The sequence below is a fragment of the Scyliorhinus torazame genome, chromosome 15 (assembly GCF_047496885.1).
Source record: "Scyliorhinus torazame isolate Kashiwa2021f chromosome 15, sScyTor2.1, whole genome shotgun sequence".
Classification (NCBI taxonomy): domain Eukaryota; kingdom Metazoa; phylum Chordata; class Chondrichthyes; order Carcharhiniformes; family Scyliorhinidae; genus Scyliorhinus; species Scyliorhinus torazame.
The window spans coordinates 152076674-152100563 of record NC_092721.1 but is presented as its reverse complement, the minus strand read 5'-3'; the positions used below and the strand labels follow the sequence as shown (position 1 = coordinate 152100563).

General features: G+C 42.8%; 1 protein-coding gene across 2 annotated transcripts in view; it reads right to left on the bottom strand.

Moving 5' to 3' along the window:
* pan3 (poly(A) specific ribonuclease subunit PAN3) overlaps positions 1 to 23890 on the bottom strand; it is a 269750-nt gene that overhangs the window by 39972 nt on the left and 205888 nt on the right. For both annotated transcript variants that reach the window (XM_072476944.1, XM_072476943.1), the window contains exons 9-13: positions 18057 to 18215; positions 17508 to 17624; positions 7933 to 8034; positions 3307 to 3472; positions 2348 to 2435 (exon numbers count right to left, since the gene is read on the bottom strand). In XM_072476944.1, the coding sequence (XP_072333045.1) occupies positions 2348 to 2435; positions 3307 to 3472; positions 7933 to 8034; positions 17508 to 17624; positions 18057 to 18215 (632 nt within the window). The remainder of the gene's footprint in view (positions 1 to 2347; positions 2436 to 3306; positions 3473 to 7932; positions 8035 to 17507; positions 17625 to 18056; positions 18216 to 23890) is intronic.

Below are 23890 nucleotides of genomic sequence, written 5' to 3'. Positions count from 1 at the left end.
CTTCACCCAAAGGGTTGTGAATCTCTGGAATTCCTTGCCCAGTGAAGCAGTTGAGGCTCCTTCCTTAAACGTTTTTAAGAAAAAGATAGATGCCTTTCTAAAGAATAAAGGGATTCGGGGATATGGTGTACGGGCCGGAGAGTGGAGCTGAGTCCACAAAGATCAGCCATGATCTCATTAAATGGCGGAGCAGGCTCAAGGGGCCAGATGGCCTACTCCTGTTCCTAGTTCTTATGATGGTCATTATCTGCGATGGAATGAATTGTTTATACTGCTGATTAAAAGGTCTTGATGATGCAATGTTAAAATCTAGTTTGCTACTATTGTGTAACTATTCTTAAGTTTCAAGCAACCAGATTATCCTAAATTTGAATTTGTCAGTTTATTAAATATAGGTTTCTCTTCCCCAAAGTAAATTTTTTCCCCAATATTTACTGATTCCAGTAAGCTGGTTTTAAAAGTTATGTTTTACTGATACAGCATTCTAGACTGATATTTCAGAAAACGACTGAAAAGAGCAGAACTTAAGCCCTGCCAGCTCTCGGGCTGTGGTCCGAATGAGCCAACATTCATCACACTTTGAATATGCTTCATCAGTTGCATAAGATGCAAACAAATTTGTAGACCAATGCTTTTTGCAGGTGTTTGGGCAAATTAAAAGTTTGCACTTGTGCAGAATATACAACATAGGACAGTTGTTTCCAAACTATGGCTATTACTTTGTTTTATAAAGGTCAAAAACACAATGATTTAAATGATCATACCAATTCATATTACCATACAGCTCTGTTTTTATCTTTGAAAACCCAGAAAATTCTGAGATCTCCAATGGTAGATACAATTAGATACTATTAACTAACAAAGCTCACAAAAAGGGCACAAAGTTTAAAAAAAAGATGTGTTTACATCAAAAAAAGCTAATCAAAGGACCTTCTGTTGCTGCACACTTATATAGAATTTTTAGACGGAATAACCCAAGGCACTTTGCAGCGAAGTAGCATGAGGAACAGGAACACTGAGCTTGAGTGAAAAGACAGGTTTGCAAAATGTGAGTAAGGTACAGCAGTCCCAGCATAGAATTCTAGAGAGGAGGACCAAAGTGGCCAAAAGGCCCATCATTAGAGTGAGCTTAAGATATTCAGGATGCCAAAGTTGAAAGGTCAAAAGGCATGAATTAAAGTCAAGTAAGTTATAGAGGAAGGATGAAGTGAAACCGTGCAGGAAGGTGGTGTATGTTGACGAATGCGGAAACAATGGATGAGTGGGGCCTAGTGTAGTAACAGCCGCATTTGGAACTTATGGAGGCCAAATGGAATTAATGCGCCTGCAGGTGAAAATCAATAGATGACACTATATTTAGGAATTATGTCAAGCAATTGAAGTACCCAGGAGGTGGTAGAGGTTGGTGTGGAATGAGAAAGAATGGAAGCGAGCAACAAAAGAGCAGCAGTGGAGGACAGGGTGAAATAAAGTATTAAATGCCTTAGAAAAAGCAAGAACAAAAAGATAAATTGCAGGTGCAACCTTGTCAATGCCACAGGAAGGTCTCAGTTTGAAGATTTCAGCGTTGAAACCAGATTTTGCAATGAGTTTCTGGAGAGATGCATATAGAGTTGGAATCATAAACTCAAGAATCTTAGTGGAGAAAACGAGGTTACAAATGTGAATGCAATTACAGAAGACAGATAGAATGAATAACAGACCACTGCTGCAGATTTCATTCAATACTTGTGAACTAATATGAAAGCCAGAAATGGTAGCTCGATGATTCGGAGTTATCTGGGGAAAGGGATTTCAAAACAAGAAAACTATCATCAGAGATTTGTTTCAGAAAAGCAAGAAGAGGGAACTGAGTGAGGTTCAGTAAAGTGACGAGACTTTTGGCTAAAATGATTGGAAATTCAAGATTAAGAGGGAAAGGAAGCAGTTACATGGATAGGTTCGATCTTCGAGACCGTAACTTCCTCGAACCGGCAATCAGCTGAGGATTGCCATTCTGAGAAAAATTACGCAAACTTTTTTCCGTGCCTATCTCGCCCGACCTTCCGACTCAGGCTGGGCGAGACAGGCAGCCCAGCAGTCCTTGAGGCCCAGCGTTGAAATCCAGATCTGTTGAACTGAAGAAAAACAGGCCCCTTTTCTATGGCACTAGCTGCCATAAACCAGGTCCCCTTAAAATTGACAGTTGACAGGCCAGGGAGAAGTGTTGATGATAAGTGCTGAGGATTTGGGGGGGGGGGGGGGGGGGGGGTATCCGACCAGTTTGTAGGGTGGGGAGACAGGGACGGTTTGGGTCTGGGTACCCATTTTCAATAATGTTCGAATCCAATTTTAAAATTGTACTCACCTGATACTGAGGCATCATTCCCAGTGGATTATTTTGACTACTGTCAAATGTTAAGGCATCAAAAATTCCAACACAATTGACACGTAACCTTGCAAAGTCAAAAACGTGAATTCAGAAACATTTCCATAACAAATACAATTTTTTGCAGCTTCAGACTTGTATTTGAACCTGAACTTAAATGTTACCCTTTCCACTTTTGTCTTGTTAAAACGTATCTGTAAAGTACTAAATTAAAAGAATATCAAAACTACATCGACCAAGATTTTGATGATTTAAATAATGATGGTTAAATAATGAAGATACTGTGGAATTAATTACACTCAGTTAAGTCACTGACAATGTGAGAGTTAGAATTTGGCATACAGTTCAAGATAGAATTTGGCATACAGTTCAAGATAAAATTGCACAAAAGTCTGAAGAGAAAAGAAAAAAAAAAAAAATCAATTTGTACAACACAAAGACAAAAATCAATGAATGAAATCAATAAAGTTTCATGGAGGATAAGGAAGATCGGAGTTACATGCTGATGTCTAACGGTATCTTAAAATGCGCAAATGAGTGAACACCAAGTTTCTTAGGATTTAAATGTTTTTATAACAACTCTGTCCTGAAAAATGTCTTTCTTAAAATTAACACAAAACCAAATAATAGGCTTTTAGAATTTGACTTCTTATGTGTCCCATTATAATTTTGAGTTTCATTTAATAAAATCGAGCCATAAATTCATTTCAAACTAAAAATAAATTACAGAAAGAATTCTATATTGTATTACGACTGGATTCATTTTTCTGTGCTGCTTCATAAATGAAAGCAAACAGAATACAAAAAAAATAATTTGCAGGTCAATAAATAAATATAAGCATGTCATCAATGTCTCAAATATTTAAGCAAATCTAAATCTTTGAAAAATTTGAACAAAAAAATTGTCTGGACTAAAGTATTTTGTTTCTGAATTTTACCTGGTTTTACCAGTTATAAGAATCTTGGTTGGATCCATGGCACGACAGGCCAGTCCTGCTGTATGAATGGTCCGCAATGCTGAGCTCAGTTGGACGATGTAGGCCCAAATAAGTGATTCTGGCAGTAATCCTGCATGTTGGCGAGGCAGAGGTCCATCATGCTGGCCTAGAATAAACAAGAGTACTGTTGGTATTTTAACTATTAAAGAGAAGCGGCAACATGAAATGTCAGGAAGATGTCATTCATGTGAGAAGCTGGAGACAGGTCAGGACTTTTGTGTATTGAACTGAGGGATAGCAAGTCTTTAAAGAATCTTGAACTTTTGAATGGATAGCACTTAAGAGATTTTCCAAAATTCTCCTCACCACCATCTTCTCAAGGGAAATTAGGGATGGGCAACAAATACTGGCCTTGCCAGCGATGCCCACATCCCACAAAATTATTTTTCTTAAAATTAAGAAACCTTTGTATTAAGCCAGCCCACCAATAAAGTGCCAACTTATACATAAATGTAATTCTGATCCATATATGCGTCTTGAAGCAGGAATCATTATAGCAGCTCAAGCTGCAAACAGAAACTTAAAAGAAAAAGTAACGAAAAGCAGAGCAAAAGTAGCACATTATTAATTGTGAAGTGGCATAACATTGAAGTAGAATAAAGAGCATTACTATGCAAGATGGAAATCTATACTTGTGTGTTTTTTGCATTTCCGTTTCAGGTGGTGTTTAAGGCAGCCACAATGTTAGCTATATGCAGGTGTTCGAAATGAGAATCAGCTTGAAGCTGAAGCAATGTATTGGTCATTTGTTAAACTAGGAGAAAATGTGCTACCACATCCCTGACAAATGAAATTCATGGACAAGGACAGCAGATGGCTTGATAAGATAAAAACACTTTTACTGCACACAGCGTCTGACCCAGGGACCGTGTGACTTAACCACTTAACCATGAATCGGAATTCTCAACTGTCAACTACATCTTTTGGCAAAACAGCGCATTGAGTGACATGGAACTAAATGTACCTTGCAGATTTAATTCCCCGTTTGTAGTTTTGTTTCTATTTCCTTGTGGCTTACCCACATTTCATTTTGCAATGATAAGCAGTGACACTACCACAGGACTTCGCACGAAGGTTAGATGTTTTTTGGGTAAAGTAATTTCCCAGGACTCGTGAAACTTTGGACACATGACACTTTGGATACTGTAGATTCTACACACTTCTACCATCCTTCCTGCAACAATTCTCAGCTCATTTATTAAAAATGTACAACCTAATACAACTGCAAAAATGTCCATAAAACTGAGTTACTAAATATTGACATGAAACCAGTGGAAAACCTTTTTCTTCATAATTCAGCTATTCATCAATGTAGAAACCAACCACCAAATTTAAGAGATTAAAACTAAAATCCTGAGAAAAACACAACTAATTTTTCTTTAGCTGATATGAAATACACATTTATTCCCTCCCACTGCCTGTGCACACACTTCACTTACCTAAATCCAGAAAGATCAGGCACAAGCAATAATAAGGTACCGCCAGAGTTAGCTTGAGAAAACAACGTAGCTTACCGTCACTTAGCAGATTCCTCAATGCTTCTCCTGGTAGGCTACTTCTTTGTTAGGAAATTGAAAGATTTTACCACCTAAGATTGAGACATCCGATCAAGCACCTTTGCCGCATTCCTCCCTTCCACTAGCCTACATGGTCAAACTTCCTGAAATACTACCTCCTGCCCTAGCCCTCGACTCGCATCTTCCTTTAGCTTCTCTCCTATCTTCCCTCATGCCCTCTCTGAGCTTATCTTGGTCACGAGACACACATCCTGGTCCTTCGATCATATTCTCACTAAAATGCCGATTCCCAACTTTCCCTTCTGACTCCATGTTAGCAGATATTCTGAACAGTTTTCTCTTTTCAGATCTCCCTCTCTCCTTAAATCTGTCATCTTCACTCCCTTTCTCAAAATAACAAGCATCTGACCACAAAGCCTTGCAAACTATTGTTCTATTTCCAACCCTCTTTCCCCTCCAAAGTTCTTGAATACATAGTCACCTCCCAAATCCGTACCCATCTCTACCAGAACTCCATATGTGAATCCCTCCAAAGAGGTTGTCGCCACTGCCACAGGACTGAAACAGATCTTATCTAAGTCGCAAATGACATTCTATGTACTGTGACAAAAGTAAATGCTATGTTCTCATCCTTTTGGACCTGTCAGCAGCCTCTGACACAGTCTAACACAACATTCCTCTCCAACTTCTCTCTACTGTCGACTAGCTGGGTGTTTCTGCTCTCACCTGGTTCCATTTTTATCTATCTAATTGAGAAAAATATTCACTTACAACGACTTCTCTTCTTGCTCCTGAAACATTACCTCCGGTGTCTCCCAAGGATCGCTCCTTAGCCCCCTCCTATTTTTCGTCTACATGCTGCCACTCGTTCACATCACTCGAAGGTATAGCATTAATCTTCACATGTATGCTAATGACACCTAGCTCTCTCTCTTAACCCCTCCACTGTTGTTAAATTAACAGACTGCTCTTCGGATCTTAGTACTGGATGAGTAGAAATTTCTTCGAATAAAATATTGGGACCATTCCCCAGCTACCAACTCCATGGATTGCATTTTATAGGGGTTGGGGTAGCAGACTGCTCGACAGCCCCCTGAAGGTAAGTCAGCCACAAGCCGACACAACGAGAACAAACCCAACCCACAGTCAAAACACACTGGGTATGGGCTAAATTGGTTGAGCTTGGGACTCACAGGAACCAGTGCTGGGACCCCAGCTATTCACAATATATATTAATGATTTAGATGGGGGAACTAACTGTAATGTCTCTAAATTTGCAGATCGCACGAAGCTGGGTGGGACCCTCAGCTGTGAGAGGGATGCAGAGATGCTTTCATGTGATTTGGACAAGTTGAGCATGTCAGATGCAGTATGTGGATAAATGTGAGGCAGCAAAAACTGGAAGGCAGATTATTACCTGAATAGCTATCGATTGAGAGAGGGGAATATGCAACGAGACCTGGGTATCCTCATACATCAGTCACTGAAAGTAAGCAAGTAGATGCAGCAGGTGGTAAAAAAGGCAAATGGTATGTTGGACTTCATAGCAAGAGGATTCAAGTACATGAGAAAGGATTCCTTGCTGCAATTATACAGGGCATTGGTGAAACCACACCTGGAATAGTGTGTGCAGTTTTGGTCTCCTTATCTGAGGAAGAATGCTCTTGCTATAGAAGAAGTGCACCGAAGGTTTATTGGACTGATTCCTGGGATGGCAGGACTGACGTATGAGGAGAGACTGAGTCAGTTAGGAGTATATAAGCTAGAGTTTAGAAGAATGAGGGAGAAAATCACATAGAAATCTGTAAAATTCTAACAGGATTAGAGAGAATAGATGCAGATAGGATGTTCCCGATGGCAGAGGGAGTCCAGAGCCAGCGGTCACAGTCTAAGGAGCAAACCATTTAGAAGGGCAGCGCGCTAGCACAGTGGTTAGCACAGTTGCTTCACAGCTCCAAGATCTCAGGTCCGATTCACGGCTTGGGTCACTGACTGTGCAGTCTGCCCATTCTCCCCGTGTTTGCGTGGGTTTCCTCCGGGTGCTCCGGTTTCCTCCCACAGTCCAATAATGTGCAGGTTAGGTGGATTGGCCATGATAAATTGCTGTAAGTGCCCCAAAAACGTCAGCTGTGGTTACTGGGATAGGATGGAGATGTGGGCTTAAGTAGGGTGCTCTTTCCAAGAGCTGGTGCAGACTCGATGGGCCAAATGGCCTCCTTCTGCACTGTAAATTCTATGATTGAGATGATGAGAAATCTTTTCACCCAGAGAGTGTTGAGCCTATGGAATTCGCTACCACAGAAAGCAGTTGAGGCCAAAACATTGTATCTTTTCAAGACGGAGTTAGATATAGCTCAAAAGGAATCAAAGGGAATGGGGGGAAAGCGCAAACATGTTACGGAGTTGGATGATCAGCCATGAACATAATGAATGGCTGAGCAGGCTCATAGGGCTGATTGGTCTACTCCTGCTCCTGAATGCGAAGCCAATCCTCCCGCATTCCCACCCTTTCCCATCATCTTGGCCTTAAAAGCAGCCTGCCCAAGCCAGCCATATTTTGGCATGGGCAGTGTATCATTCTTGCCGACAGGCTTACTGACATGCCTAAGTGATCTTTATATATTTACATCTGGCGGACAGTTTTCCAATCTCGGCATTCACGTACCTAGCATATTATGGTAGTCAGTACTGTGGTGAGTTCGCCACTTGACCTATTTTACGTGCCCCCCCCCCCCCCCCCCCCCCCAACTGAAAATACGCCCGGTGTGAACACAATATCCAGCCCTATCTCCTTCCTTGGCAAGTCTGGGTTTAAGCCGCTCAGTTCACAATCTTGGTGTCACATTTGACCCTGAAATGACCTTTTGAACTCATACACACTGAATCATTAAGACCGTCTATTTCTACCTTGTTTTATAATGCTCCTGTGAGGCACCTTGAGAGATTACATTATGTTAAAGGCACTACATAAATACACGTTATTGCTGTAGCCATTAATACAGTAATCACTAATTGTAGATATTTTCAATTAAAATATATTTTTGCTTACCCCATTTTCTTTTCGTGAAATAGGCGTCAGCACCGGGATCATTGAAATGCCTGTTCATCATCGTTTCTGCACCAGCATGGAAGTCATAAGCAAATACAAGTGCTGTAGACAAAGCAACCAATAAAATCTACATCAAAATTGAACCTGCAGTTCACTGTAAACCTATTGTGACACTAATATTAGAGTAATACAGCATTCAGGAAAAAAATCCCCTGTTGCTTTTATTTCGGATGTGGAGATGCCAGTGTTGGACAGGGGTGGGCACAGTAAGAACACAGTTACAACATCAGGTTAAAGTCCAACATGTTTATTTGGAATCACTAGCTTTCAGAGCGTAGTTCACTCACCTGATGGTGTTGCAAGGCTTTTATTTAGCTCAGATCATATTTGATGGGAAACACCACAAAAAATTAGGTCAAGAAGCCTCAGGGGGAAAAAAAAATCGATCCTCCATGCTTTATTGATTTGAAACACAATAATTTTGTCAAGATAGTTTGCACATTATGGGGAGGCGGTGGCATAGTGGTTTAATCGCTGGACTAGTAATCCACAGACCCAGGGTAATGATCTGGGAACCCAGTTTAGAATCCCATGATGGAATTTAAACTCAATGAAATATCTGGAATTAAAAGTCTAATGATGACCATGAAATCATTGTTGATTATCATTAAAACCCATCTGGTTCACTAATGTCCTTTAGGGAAGGAAATCTGTCACCCTTACCTAGTCTGGCCTACATGGTATTCAGGACAAACCCAGCAGAGGTGGAGGTACAGTGGTATACAGTCGGGAGGGAGTTGCCCCGGGAGTCCTCAACATCGACTCCGGACCATATGAAGTCTCATGGCTTCAGGTTAAAAACGGAAACTTCCTGATTACCACGTACCGGCCACCATCAGCTGATGAATCAGTACTCCTCCATATTGAACACCACTTGGAGGAAGTAAGAGGGCAGAATATGCTCTGGGTGGGGATTTCAATGTCCACCACCAAGATTGGCTTGATAGTGCCACCACAGACCAAGCTGGTCGGGTCCTAAAGGACATAGCTGCTAGACTGGGACTGCAGCAGGTGGTGAGGGAACCAACAATAGGGAAAAACATACTCATCCTCACCAATTTGCCAGCTGTAGATGCATCTGTCTATGATAGTATCGGTAGAAGTGTCCACTGCACAGTCCTTGTGGAGACAAAGTCTCGTCTTCACATTGAGGATACCCTCCATTGCGCTAAACAGGTCTAGCAACTCAAAACTGGACATCCATGAGGCGTTGTGGGCCATCAGCAGCAGCAGAATTGGATTCAACCACAATCTGCAAACTCATGCCCCGGTATATCCCCACCAATTACCACCAAGTGGTAATGGTATCCCCATTATCACCAAGCCAGTCGTCAACCTGGTGAAGCGACAATACAGGACTACTTGTGTGCCAACAACATAAGCAGCAAGTAATAGACAGAACTAAGCGATTGCACAGCACAAATGTGCAAAAGACAAGGCTGAGGCATTCGCAACAATCTCCAGCCAGAAGTGCCGAGTGGATGATCCATCTCGGTCTCCTCCAGAGGTCCCCAGCATTACATATGTCAGTCTTCAGCCAATACGATTCACTCCACGTGATACCAAGAAAGGCGCTGGATACTGCAAAAGCTATGGACCATGACAATATCCCGGCAATAGTGTTGAAGACTTGTGCTCCAGAACTGACTGCACCCCTAGCCAAGCTGTTCCAGTACAGCAACAACACTGGCATCTACCCGGCAATGTGGAAAATTTCCCAGGAGGGGCTGTTTATCACAGGGCTAAATTGCTGGCTTTGAAAGCAGACCAAGGCAGGCCAGCAGCACGGTTCAATTCCCGTACCAGCCTCCCCGAAAAGGCGCCGGAATGTGGAGACTAGGGGCTTTTCACAGTAACTTCATTTGAGGCCTACTTGTGACAATAAGCGATTTTCATTTTTTTTTCCATAAAGGTGTGTCCTGTAAACAAGTGCCAGGACAAATCCAACCTAGCCAATTACCGCCCATTAGTCTACTCTCCATCATCAGCAAAGTAATGGAAGGAGTCATCAACAGTGCTATCAAGCGGCACTTATTCAGCAATAACCTGCTCACGGACACTTAGTTTGGGTTCGCTAGGGTCACTCAGCTCCAGGCCTCATTACAGCTTTGGTTCAAACATGGACAAAAGAGCTGAATACTGTGAGCGCGACTGCCCTTGACATCAAGGAAGCATTTGACTGACTATGGCATCAAGGAACCCTAGCTAAACTGGATCAATGGGAATCAGGGGGCAAATTCTCCATTGGTTGGAGTCATACCTGGCACAAAGGGAGGTGATTGCGGTGGTTGGGAGTCAATCATCGCAGCTCTAGGGCATTACTGCAGGAGTTCCTCAGGATAGTGTCCTCGGCCCAACCATCTTCAGCTGATTCATCAATGACTTCCCTTCCATCATAAGGTCAGAAGTGGGGATGTTTGCGGATAACTGCACAATATTCAGCACCATTCGTGACTCCTCAGATAATGAAGCAGTCCAAATGCAGCAAGACCCGGACAAAATCCAGGCTTAGGAGTGGCAAGTTACATTTGCGCCAAAAAGTGCCAGGCAATGATCATCTCCTACAAGAAAGGATCTAACCATTGTCCCTTGACATTCAATGGCATTACCATCACTGAACCCTCACAATCAACATCCTGGGGGTTACCACTGATCATGAACTGGACTAGCCATATTAATACTCTGGCTACCAGGGCAAGTCAAAAGCCAGGAATCCTAAAGTGACTAACTCACCTCCTGACCCCCGAAGCCTGTCCACCATCTACAAGACACAAGTCAGGAGCGTAATGGAATACCCTCCACTTGCCTGGATAAGTGTAGCTCCAACAACACACAAGAAGCTCAACACCATCCAGGACAAAGCAGCCTACTCGTTTGCTCCCCCTTCCACAAACATTCAAACCTTCCACCATCGACGAACAGTGGCAGCCGTGTGTACTACCTACAAGAAGCACTGCAGGAACTCACTAAGATTTCTTAGACAGCGCTTTCCAAACCCACGACCACTACCATCCAGGACAAGAGCAGCAGCTACCTGGGAACCCCACCACCTGGAGGTTCTCCTCCAAGTCACCCACCACCCTGACTTGGAAATATATCGCTGTTCCTTCACTGTCGCTGGGCAAAATCTTGGAAATCCCTCCCTAACAGCACAATGGGTGTACCTACACCTTAAGGACTGCAGCGGTTCAAGAAGGCAACTCACCACTACCTTCTGAAGGGCAATAAATGCTGCCTTAACCAGCAACGCCCTCATCTTATAAATTAATTAAAAAAACTAAATTATGGTAAATGTAAAAACTTGGAAAGAATATTTATTTTGCTTACTGATGGAGAACATACCCAGTATGCCACAAAAAAACCCAATCACATTTAGGCCACCAATTTTGAAGATTAAAAGTCTGCACAGTAACTATCAAATCATCCATCACTTATGCTCTTCCATTCTTCCTTGTACCTCCCTTTACAGCTGAACCATCCATGATACCATGGACTTGGCTCTGGTTGCATTCCCCAGATGCACCATCACATATTTCTGTATTCAGGACTTATTACTGGTTGCAAAGTGGGAAAAACACAGCGGATTCCTGCACTACCTGCTTGTTTCTACTTGATTGTCTGCTGGTCACCAATTTCCTTTCTCTTGCATTTTCTTCAGCTGCGGGGAGACCATATCTATAAACGTGGTATCTACGAAGCTGTCAACCTCATGGATGCATTACAGTTACGCCTGCCACTTAAGTTCTGGAACCTGGAGCTCAATGTCTGAAACAGACAATATCTCCTGCACAAATGGTTATCCAGGTCACAGGAAACGTTCTGGTGTTCCCATATAGCACATGATATGCACTCAAGGTTGGGAGCATCCCTGCCATTTCTCTTAGTTAATTATCTTGCTACTACTAGTAAATTTTACTGCTGCTAATAGACCTTTATCAATACTAATAAACCTCACTATACATAAACTGTACAAATACTAATAACCTTTATTAATACTGATAAACCCTACTAATACTGAATACACCTTACAAGTAGTAATTAATCTTACCTTAAAAAAGGCAAGACACACCAGTTTATTCCCTAGTTTAGCTCAAATAAATAGGAAATACTCACCAGCCAATCATCTACCTGCTTCCCTGTAATGTCACGCCTTGATTTTCCTTTCTGAATGTGGGCTCTGACTGGTTCCTGGTTACAGGTGTTGGCAATATTTTATTGTGGTCACAGTTCCTGGTCTTGCCCAGTCCCGTTGCATATCAACTGAACTCTTGCCTTCGCTATGCTATTCATATCCCTGCTATGGTCTTGCTCTTTCCTGCAGCTTTCTGAACCTGGTGCTCAAAATATTCTTTTCCTCAGGTTGAGCTGGCATACTGAAGGAGAAGACAAATTTCATCGTCTGCATCCACTTTCGTAAAGAGGCTCCTACGATACAATAGATGGTCCACCTTTTCCACGATCTTGCAATGGATCAGTCAACAGGTGGAGGTATTTTGCTATGGGGGCTGGTTGTAAGAGAACCTTACTTCTCCAGTGTTTAGTGAAAAGCCAAATTTGAGAAGGATACTCTTAAGCCTTTGTGGTGATAGAGTTAAAGGCATACGCGAGGTTGAAAACGACCATGTACAGTGTATGGTGCTGTTCCCTGCACTGTTCTTCGGATTGTCACACAGTGATCGTATTTTATGTTTGCCCTATTATGTATTTTCTTTTCATGTACAGAATGATCTGTCTAAGCTGCACGCAGAACCATACATTTTCACTGTACCCCGGTACAGTGACAGCAAACAAATCCAACATCCAGTGACTATCAAGTCTATGGCGCCTCTCGATAGGCAAAAATTGTACTGTGATTCGGGAAGGAGTTCCTTGGCCACTGGAAGGAGGTAGCTGAGGAGGATCCTTGCAATGAACTTCTCTGTGGCAGACAACAGGGAGACTCCTTTATAGTTAGTGCAACAAAACATAGCTCCATTCTCAAATATTGGTACAATCAGTGAGGGGTATGAGGTTGTGGAACTGCATTAGGAGTGTATCTCTGCCATGTTTCTGAATTTCAGCAATGATTCCAGAGTCATTTTTGTTTTTCAATCAAATTTCTTTTTTCACTTTGCTCTGGACCGAGATAGATTCGAGACTGTCGCGGATATTCAAATCGATAACAGACGTTTATTTTTTCTCTCCACCCAGCACTGATCATCTGTTATGAGAAGGAGTTATTAGGAAATTGGGTGCAGAAATGAGATCAAAGATGTAGCAGGCAATTTAGGGATTAAAGAGACTGAGGGAAAACAACTGCTAGCAGGAGTCAGGGTGATACACCCGTACTTGGCCTGGGTTACATTGTCCCAGTCAGGCTTAAATTGGTTAGTGGGAAGACATAGGATTCCCCAGATCCATTGTCCTTCGGGATACTCCTGTCTGACCAGCAATTAGCCCATTACAGAGTCTGATGGTCTCTTTGTCCATTAATTGGAGATTAGTTGCCATTAATAGCATGGCTCTACTCGTTTGTATAAATGGGAGTGGGCAATCAGACAGCCAAGATAACAATGATGGGTTCAAATCTGGAAACCCCAGGAGAGTCTTTGTTGAGGGGCTGGGCAGAGCTTAGAACGAGAGAGAGAGAGAATCCTGTTTTGAACAGGTACGAGGAGAACGCTTTGAAAAGTGACGAAGAGAAGTCATGAAAGTTGGCACTGAGGCAGGCTTTGGAAAAGGGTTCTGAAAGAACTTCCCTAACAGAGAAAAATTGCTTTGTAAATGCAAGTATCGCCTTTGCCTGCCTAAGTGGAATGGGAGCTGTATGTTCATTTAAAGTGCCATTTAATGGAAATTTGTGTGTTAAAGTTAAGAAACTACATGTAATCTGTTATTGTTAAGGTTGAAGTTTAAAAATTTAAATATTGTTTCTTTTTGTTGAAATAAAGCTTGTTTCATAAAATAACCAAGTCCTATTTCTTATGATACCATTCCTGGAACGAATTGATCTTTCTGCGCTGCCATAAAACTTTAAAAAGTTGCGGCTCTGAACCAGTATCTTAGCCACAGTTGAGAACTGACCTGGCGTCCACAACACCATCTCCCTGTCCACCAGCTTCCCTCCATGTTTGGCTCCCAATGGGGTGGGCCCTTGAGTCTATATATTGTCTTGACAGCACTAAAGAAACCGTGAAGGTTATGTGCCTAAGAATTGTCGGATGTCCCACGCTCTTTCTACCCATCATTTATTCTTTATGCTGGGGGTTTTATGCCTTCAGCCACATGTAGAACTACTGCTTTTCTCTTGAGCTTAGGTAAAGTTTCCAGTCAATTATCATTTTGCGTTTATGCATGATTAGTTCTTGTATCTCTTGGTCATTTTCACTAAACCAGTCACAATGTTTCCTCTTAAGAGACCAAAAGACCTTCTCCACCTGCTCTGTAAAGGATTTTCCTGAAAATTGGAAGATGGCGTTTATTTGACTTCAATCACTAAAGTGCTTACTCCAGCTTTGAACTTAAGTCAGTTCAGCTTTGGGGGCTAAGTATTATTGCAATTACAATTGTACAGGATATCAGGGACCCAATTAACAAGTTCCATTAAAAGAAATAAATTATTTCCTGAAAAAATACAAAAAATAAAAATAATGCAGGTGCTGGAAATCGGAAATAAGAGAAAAATGCAGGAAATACCAGCAAGTCAGACAGCTTCTGTCGAGATAAAAATAGAGTCAACATTTTGTGTGTGTAACCTGCCATCTGTTCTGATGAAAGTCACAGACCTGAAATCCAAATTATTTCTCTCTCCATAGAGAAATGCCCAATGTGAATATTTCCAGCTTTTCCTGTTTTTATTTTCTGACATGAAGCTGATAATGCGTGTTTTGGAAAAACTGGAACATGGTGCTTGCTTGCGTGCGTTATGCTATTGCGAGTATACTAATATAGGATGGTTATTGGAAAAAAACACAAAGCAATTGTGGAGAAACTTTTATCAAATTTGTTACCGAGGTATTATATCACAGAATTGTTACTGCATAGGAGACACCCATTTAGCCCATTGTGTCTGCACCAGCTCTCCCAGCGAACATCATGACTTAGGCCATTCCCCTGTCTTTTGCCTGTACCTATACACATTGTTTTTATTCAAGTAATCATCTAATGCCCTCTTTCTATTCAAGTAATCATTTAATAATAATAATCTTTATTAGTGTCACAAGTAGGCTTACATTAACACTGCAATGAAGTTACTGTGAAAATCCCCTAGTCACCACACTACGGCATCTGTTCGGGTACACAGAGGGAGAATTCAAAATGTCCAATCCACTTAACAAGCACGTCTTTCGGGACATTTGTGGGAGGAAACCGGAGCACCTGGAGGAAACCTCGCAGACACGGGGAGAACGTGCAGACTCCGTAGAGGCAGCAACCCAAGCCGGGAATCGAACCCGGTTCCCTGACACCGTGAAGCAACATTGCTAACCTCTATGCTACCATGTCGCCCATCTAATACCCTCTTGAATGCCTCGATTGAACCGGCCTCCACTATATTTCCAGGCAGTGCATTCCAGACCCGAACTACTCGTGTGAATACATTTTTACCCACATCACATTTGCTTCTTTAAATCGGTGTCGTCTCGTTCTTGATCCTTTAAAGAGCGGAACAGTTTTTCCCGATTCACTATGCCTAACTCCACTCATGATTTTGAACATCTCTATCTAATCTTCTCCGAGATTACTTCTCTCCAATCTACCCTTATAATTGAAGTTTCTCATCCATGGAGCCATTCTTGTAAGCCTCTTCTGCACTCTTCCCAATGTATTTGCATGCTTCCTTATATTGTAGCACCCAGTACAATACACAATATTCCAAGTAAGGTCTATCTAGTGTCTTGTATGAGCCAGCATAACCTCCTTGCTTTTGTTCTTTAGGCATCTATCAATAAGGCCCAGAATACTATATGCTTTATTAACTGCTCTCCAGCTATCTTCAAGGATTGATGAACATTTACACCCATCCTGCATCCCCTAAAAAATTGTCTTTCAATGTTCTTCCTTCACTTTTTCGCATTGAACGTCATCTGCCACCTCTGTGCCCACTCCACAAACTTGTTTATGTCCTTTTGAAGTGCTGCGATGTTCTCTTCATAGGTTATGATATTTCCAAGTTTTGTGTCATCTGCAAACTTTGAAATTGTCCCAGGCACACCAAGACCTAATCATTAATATATATCAGGAACAGTAAGGGTTGCATTACTGACCCTGGGGAACACAACTACAACCTTTCTTCAGCCTGAAAAAAACTCACTGACCAATAGTCTCTGCTTCCCTATTATTCAGTCAATTTTGGATCCACGTTGCTACTGTCACTTTTATTTCATGAGCTACAACTATTCTCACAAATCTGTTGTGTGGCACTGTATTGCATGCCTTCTGAAAGTCTATGTACACCACATCAATAGCAGTACCCTCATTGACTCTTTCTGTTACCTACTCAAAAAATCCCAGCAACATACTAATATAGGATGGTTATTGGAAAAAACATACATACGATTTATCCTTTAGAAATTCATGCTGGCTCTTCCTAATCAACCCACATTTTTCCATTTGACAACTAATTCTATCCCAAATAATTGTTTCTAGAAGCTTGCCCACCACGGATGTTAAACTGACGGGCCTGTAATGGCTGGGGCTAGCTGTACAACCTTTATTAAATAAAGGTGTAACATTTGCAATTTTCCAATCCTCTGGCATTTGGTTATCGTTTTATCATTATATGGCTGTGCTTTTATCATTATGCAAGAGGGAAAGAAGGTGAAGGCCACACGCTAAGTTTCATAAACCCTCGGCTTTGGATTAATTTACAAATGTGAAAGGAAGAATAAAAGGGCCAGTATTAACAGTTGGTTTGAGGGTGTGCTTAACAACACCAACGGCTTGGGATCAAACCCTGCCCCAGTTGAGGCAGTTCTTGGAACCTGCTTCTTCCCCATGCCCCTTGTGATGCCATGGCATCGGTTCAGTTCTTTCAGAATGTCAAACTCAGTAATTTTCGCAGCTCACTTCGCCATCATTCGTAGTTCTTCCCTGCCCACTGCACCAGAATACAAATTGTTCTTTAATCCTCCACCCTTTTGAGTTTGCCAAAATATACAACTCTTGTAACTGAGCAGGCGGTGGCCCTTCTTTCAGATGAAGGATTGCCATTATATTTTAATCAAGAAATATATGGAATGCATTTGCCTCATCCTTTAGGCTTATTAAGGACATATTTATAACAGTTCAGAAAGGATAAAAAGGGAAACTCATTCTGCAGATGATCTGTACAACGGTTATGTTGTACTCGTACACCACAAAAATTACAGATGCTACTCAAAACCAGTAATATCAAGTTGACTAATTGGGAAAATGACCCAAAATATATTTGTTTCACCAAATAACAACTGCTAAGACTTTCAACAACCTCCTGCTAGAAAATGTACCCTATACTACTTACGCTGGTTGTTACAGAGGGAATAGAAATTACTACTCACAGTGTTCTCCAAATGCTTTGGTGGTGAATACTTCTCTAAGTGTTACAGTATTTGAATGTTGTATCTTCTTCCACATGTCCACTAAGACCATACACTTAGTATTTACAAGACGAAAGCCTGGAAAAGTACCCAAAGTACAGTTAAAACTGTGTTCTTTTATCTCTGGGATCTGGTCCAGTATAAAGTTGATTGTAAGGGTTCATGTGAAATTTGAACATTTTGAACTTGCTTCTTGGTGCACAGAATGGCTTCGACTATTGGAACAGTTATGGTAAATGAAAAAATGCACAATTATAATAAAGAATGGGCTTCTGATATCATTGCAGTGTATTCAAGTTTCAAGTTTGTATTTACCTAATTAGAGAGTATAAAATGATGACACTGGGTTCCCAAAGTTAAAAATGATCAACTTCACATTACCTGTATCTCTGGCCTAGAGCATAAAAATTAAATGAAAAAAATAATCTACTGTACAGTTACTTAAAGCAATCTTAACAGGACAATGACAAGCAGCTAATATAGGATGACTACAAGTCTGAATTTCCTTACCATGTATCCTGCGAAGGCAGTATGGGAGGTCATCTTTGCTATTGATAGCTTTATAACAGGATGTAATGAAACCAAAATTACTTGTTTTTTGTAGCCGATTAGCTGGTGGAGGCTCCAAAGGAAAAAGACTGTGGTAGTTGTCTACCTCTGTTGGAAACCCTATAGCAGACAATCCAGGCTTTATTATGAAAGCAGAAAACAAGACACTAGCTCATACAAAATGGTCTAAAAGCTTTCTCCCCTTTCCCATTAAGTAGATTAATATATACTAATCACATATTATAAGATTCTTAGTAAATCCATTTCAGAAAGCTTTACATTTTTGCAATCTAGGTTGATTAATACTTAAATAGATAAAATGAAACGCCTCCAAAGGCTCAGATTAGTTAACTCAATAAGTAACTGAGTCTTATGGACCAGGAGATTTCCCAATTAGATTCTTGAACTGTACTGAATTAGTTAATCCCAGCCAAATAATAGTTGAGTACAATTGGGTTGAGATCCCTGGGTGTCAAAGGAAACAAACCCTGGGTCAGAAAGTGGGCAAAAAAGCTGCCATTGTCCCCACTTCCAAATGCTGCTGGAAGATTAAGAAAGAAAGGAGCAGACTTGCGTTTAGGCGCAAGCATGAAGAATAGTTGGTTAAACGAGATACTAAGGATTACCCAGTATGCATGAAGCAGTGCCTCAGCAAAGAATCAACACTTTTAGAAGGAGGGGAGGTTGAAACAGTCAGAAAAAAGGAGTAAACAAAACACAAGGGGCACAGACGCAAGGGCAAAGGGAGGGACAGAGGGAGCAGCAACAAGTGGGAAGGCACAAGCTAGGGCCAACAGGCAGGGCAGCTGAGGCAGACCGGCCAATAAGGCCCACAGCCACCATAGGGAGATGAAGCAGGCAAATGTAAATATGTATAGCGAGCCTCCTCGGATCGTACTTTGGCTGACTTTTTCATTTTCTCTCTTTTATTTTTCTTCTTTAAAAATTAAAAAAACATTTATTTTTTTTTTATAAAAAGAGTACCCAATTAAATTTTTCCAATTAAGGGGCAATTTAGCGAGTTCAATCCACCTACCTTGCACATCTTTGGGTTGTGGGGGCAAAATCCATGCAAACACGGGGAGAATGTGCAAACTCCACACGGACAGTGACCCAGAGCCAGGATCGAACCTGGGACCTCGGCGCCGTGAGACTGCAGTGCTGCCACTGCGCCACCGTGCTGCCCAATTTTCTCTCTTGTATAAACCAGAACCACACCTTGACTGCCCTTGTAAAACACGACACGTGGGTACGACACCTGTAACTCAACGTTCAAACTAAGAATATGTAATATAAAATGTGAAAACCAATGAAAATGTTTTTTTTTTAAGAAAAGAAAAAAGGGGTAAAAGAAATAGAAAGGATTACATAATTCAATAAATGAAAACAATACTGTGCATCTCAGGAGAAAATAAATTTGATAGTCCAATTTAACAAAATATGTGAAAAATTAATCAAGCTTGAAGAAATAGGGAAACATATTTTATATAAAGCAAATCAGCTGACTGCTTATTGTATTCATAATTTCACAGCTTACTTTGGTTTCAACATGTGGTGTGAGGTAATTCCAAGTCTTTTCAAAACTGATTAATATGATTTATATGGTAAGTCGCAAAAATTACTATCTCAAAAAAAGGTTTACCACTTTAGTACAAATTATCAATCAGTAATTTGATTTGCTCCACAGCCCAGGGGAAAAAAAGGGGCTACTTTCAGATCGTGCTTGAGAGCAAAGAAAATCACTAGTCTGATGACCCTCAGTGGTCTGCAGCAATGTATCTAGCAACAAAGTGGTGCAAATCCACATAATAGAAGGCACTGCTCAATACACCTCCAATACAGATGAATGCAGTTCTGGGGCGAGATTCTCCGATCCCCACCAGTTCGGAGAATCGCCAGGGGCTGGCGTGAATCCCACCCCCGCCGGTTGCCGAAGTCTCCGGCACCGGAGATTCGGCGGGGGCGGGAATCGCGCCGCGCCGGTTGGCGGGCCCCCCCGCGTGATTCTCCGGCCCGGATGGGCCGAAGTCCCGCCGCTAAAATGCCTGTCCCGCCGGTGTAGATTAGACCACCTACCTTACCGGCGGGACAAGGCGGCGCGGGCGGGCTCCAGGGTCCTGGGGGGGGGGGGGCGCGCGGGGCGATCTGGCCCTGGGGGGTGCCCCCACGGTGGCCTGGCCCGCGATCGGGGTCCACCGATCCGCGGGCGGGCCTGTGCCGTGGGGGCACTCTTTCCCTTCCGCCTCCGCCACGGTCTCCACCATGGCGGAGGCAGAAGAGACTCCCTCCACTGCGCATGCGCGGGAATGCCGTCAGCGGCCGCTGACGCTCCTGCGCATGCGCCGCCCGGAGATGTCATTTCCGCGCCAGCTGGCGGGGCACCAAAGGCCTTTTCCGCCAGCTGGCGGGGCGGAAATTCGTCCGGCGCCGACCTAGCCCCTTAAGGTTGGGGCTCGGCCCCCAAAGGTGCGGAGCATTCCGCACCTTTGGGGCGGCGCGATGCCCGTCTGATTTGCGCTGTTTTGGGCGCCAGTCGGCGGACATCGCGCCGTCTCCGGAGAATTTCGCCCCTGGTAACATAATGGTCATGTCACTTGTCTAGAAATCCAATGATCAGGGCATGAGCTCAAATCCAATTGCAGCAGCTAGGGAAATTAAATTCAGTTAAATATATATGGAATATAAAGCTTATAATAGTAATGGTAACCATGAACCTACAAGTTCTATCTGGTTCACTAATGTTCTTTCAGGAAAGAAATTGTCCATCCTCATCCAATTTGAATGATATGTGACTACAGAGCCATAGCATGATGGCTGACTCTAACCTGCCCTCTAAAATGGCCAAGCAAACCATTCAGTTATACCAAACCACTACAGAAAACTAGAATGTCAGATCAACCTAAAGCACTGGATACAGAGAAAACTAAGGTATAATCAATCCTGTCAAATCTGCATAATCCTTCTAACATATGAGGACATGCCAAAATTGCAAAAGCTGTCCCGCAGACAAGTCAACCAACAGCCTGACACTGTCCTACTCCAGAATCAACATCCTTCACTACCAACCTTGGTTATGTCCTGTCCCACTAGCAGAACAGACTGCACAGAGGTTGGCAGCACGGTGGTGGCCTTGGGAGTCTTCAACACTGACTCCAGACTTTGCGGCATCAGGTCAAACATGGACCAACAGGGCATCTATGAGGTGGTGTGGCCAATCGAAAGCAGAATTATATTTCATCACAAACTGCAGTCTCAGAACCTGATATATCCCTTACCATCGAGCCAGGAAACCAACCTTGGTTCAGTGAGGAGTGCAATGGAGCAGCAACAGGCATACCTAGAACTTGATGAAGCTTCATCACAAGATTGTAATGCATACTTAACAGCAGAAGTAGCGTATTCGAGATGGAGTTAAGTAATCGCACAACTATCCAGCTCTGCAGTTTTGTGACACACACACACACTGCTACGGGGTCCCTGGGCCACCCCCCCCTTTTCAGGCTCCCCCATGCCCACTTACAGGTCCCTCTCCTTCCAGGACCGCCACACCCAACCCCACCCAACCTCCCAGAGGCCCCTACACACAGCCAATGTTCAAACCTTTCCTCCACCCTCTTTTCATGGGCATGGCCCGCCTCAGGCCTGGACCCTTGGCAGTGTCAACCTGGCAACTGGGCACCCTTGCACTACCACCCTGGCATCTGGGCAGTGCACCTGCCAGCTTGGCAGTGCCACCCAGGCATCTTGGCAGTGCCAGGTTGATGGTGCCAAGGTGCCAGAAGGGCAGTGCTAGGGTGCCCATGTTCCAGGGGAGGGGCACTATCACTGACCACCCAGGGGTCCACAATGCCCGCCCCCCACCCCCCGCCGTTCCGCCTGGTCCATGTTTGTGTGGACCAGTGCTGAACGGTGCCTGACTGCAGCCTCTCTGGGGAGGCCAGTGGATTTCGGGTGAGTTCGCCAGAGTCAGTTTAAAACCAGCTTTTGTGAGCGCCATTTCAGTTTTCACTCGGATGCTTAGCAGAACTTGGGTGGATACCGCGAGGACTGAAGACTGCTTGGAAACCTGCGAGAGGCCACTCCCGGCATCTACCAGTCGCACCACGGTCGAGCGAGAGCGCAACGCAGCCGGTGGATTATGCCCAGCATTTAATACCGTGGCATCAAAGTCACAGCAAAACAGAAGTCAATGTGAATGGCGGGGAAATTCTCCAAGGGTTGGAGTCACACAAAGGAAGATGGCTGTGGTTGATGGAAACCTATCATCTCAGCTCCAGGACATCACTGTGGGGGTTCCTCAGGGCAGTGTCCCAGGTCCATTTTCAGCTGCTTCATTGTTCATTTGCAGTGTTCAATTCCACTCGCAGCACCTCAGTTAATTAGACTATCCATACCCACATGCAGCAAAACCTGAGCAGCAATCAGGTTTGGGATGATAAGTGGAAAGGAGCATCTGCGCCACATAAGTGCCAGAGCAGTATATACATGGGAACACCACTCTTCAAACTTCCCTCCAAGCCATACTGTTACTCCTTCATTGTCGCTCAGTTAAATCTTGGAACTTCCTCCGCCATAGTGGTTCAAGAATACAGTTCACCACCTTCTCAAGGGCAATTAGGATGGGTAATTAGGATGATTGAGCATGTCAGCAACAACCACATTCCATGAATGAAAAAACTCCCTTTTAGACTTCACTTCATTAACACATGTGTGTACAGGCTTGCCATCAAATTGCACAGTATACGCATAAAGATGAAAAATCTTAATTTATATGTATTATTAAAATGTTAAAAAGTCTTTAGTCATTGGCATCTCTTTTAAATGCCAAAATACCATAATACAGCTTGAGCATTGCTGAAAAAATACATATGCTATCTAAGCTTTTCGTCTTGCATTCATCAGGATAGCTCTCAAGAAATTACTAAAGGTAACAGGAGAAACAACAATTTATACTGCATGAAAAGAGAGTGTTGAATGGTTGGCAAGCAGACTTTGATTGGTGGAGGCATTGCCATGGAGAATGCAGCATGGAACAGTTAACGTTCCAGTTTTTAAATTCAAGCCGGGCATGTCAGCTCTGACTGGTCAAGGCATTGCCCTGGAGGATATGAAGCAGGGAATAACTGTTCCCTGGGCTTTTGTTTAGTTGAAAAAAAGCAAAGTTTGTACATATTTATTCTGTCTGCAAAAGACAGGGCTGTGTGTGTGAATATATGTGTTTTTTGGCATGTGTAAGTGAACCACACTGCGAGCCTGACTGATAATCATAAATTGTTTTTCAGTATAATTCTTGGCACAATCAGGATTGTTTAGCAAGTGTTGTCCAATTACGGAATCAATGTTGGTGCTATGATTTGAGCACAGGCTGGTTGGGAACAGTCAGTAATTTGCCCGCTTCAAACAGGTGAAGAGATGTGCTTCTTGATACAATCCGCCAATCGTTAGGACGTACGGCTTACATAACTGGCAAAGCATCAGCATTGAAATTCAATTTCTGAACATAAAATTCACCCTGTGGGATCAGAAGCTATCAAGGACTTCCTGCATCTCAATCTATCTTCTGCCAATACTGTCATCTATGCAATGGTCATCTTCAGATTTACTATTCCAATGCTCTCCTAAAAGGCCTCCCACACTTCACCCTCCATAAATTTCAACCTACTGCTGATATCCTATCATGCATCTTCCCGCTCACCCATTATCTCTGCCCTTTGAATTAAAATTCTATGCCAATGTGTTCATTTCATTGTCTTCTTTGACACCCTTGTCCAGAAGTACAATTGCCCCATACTTCT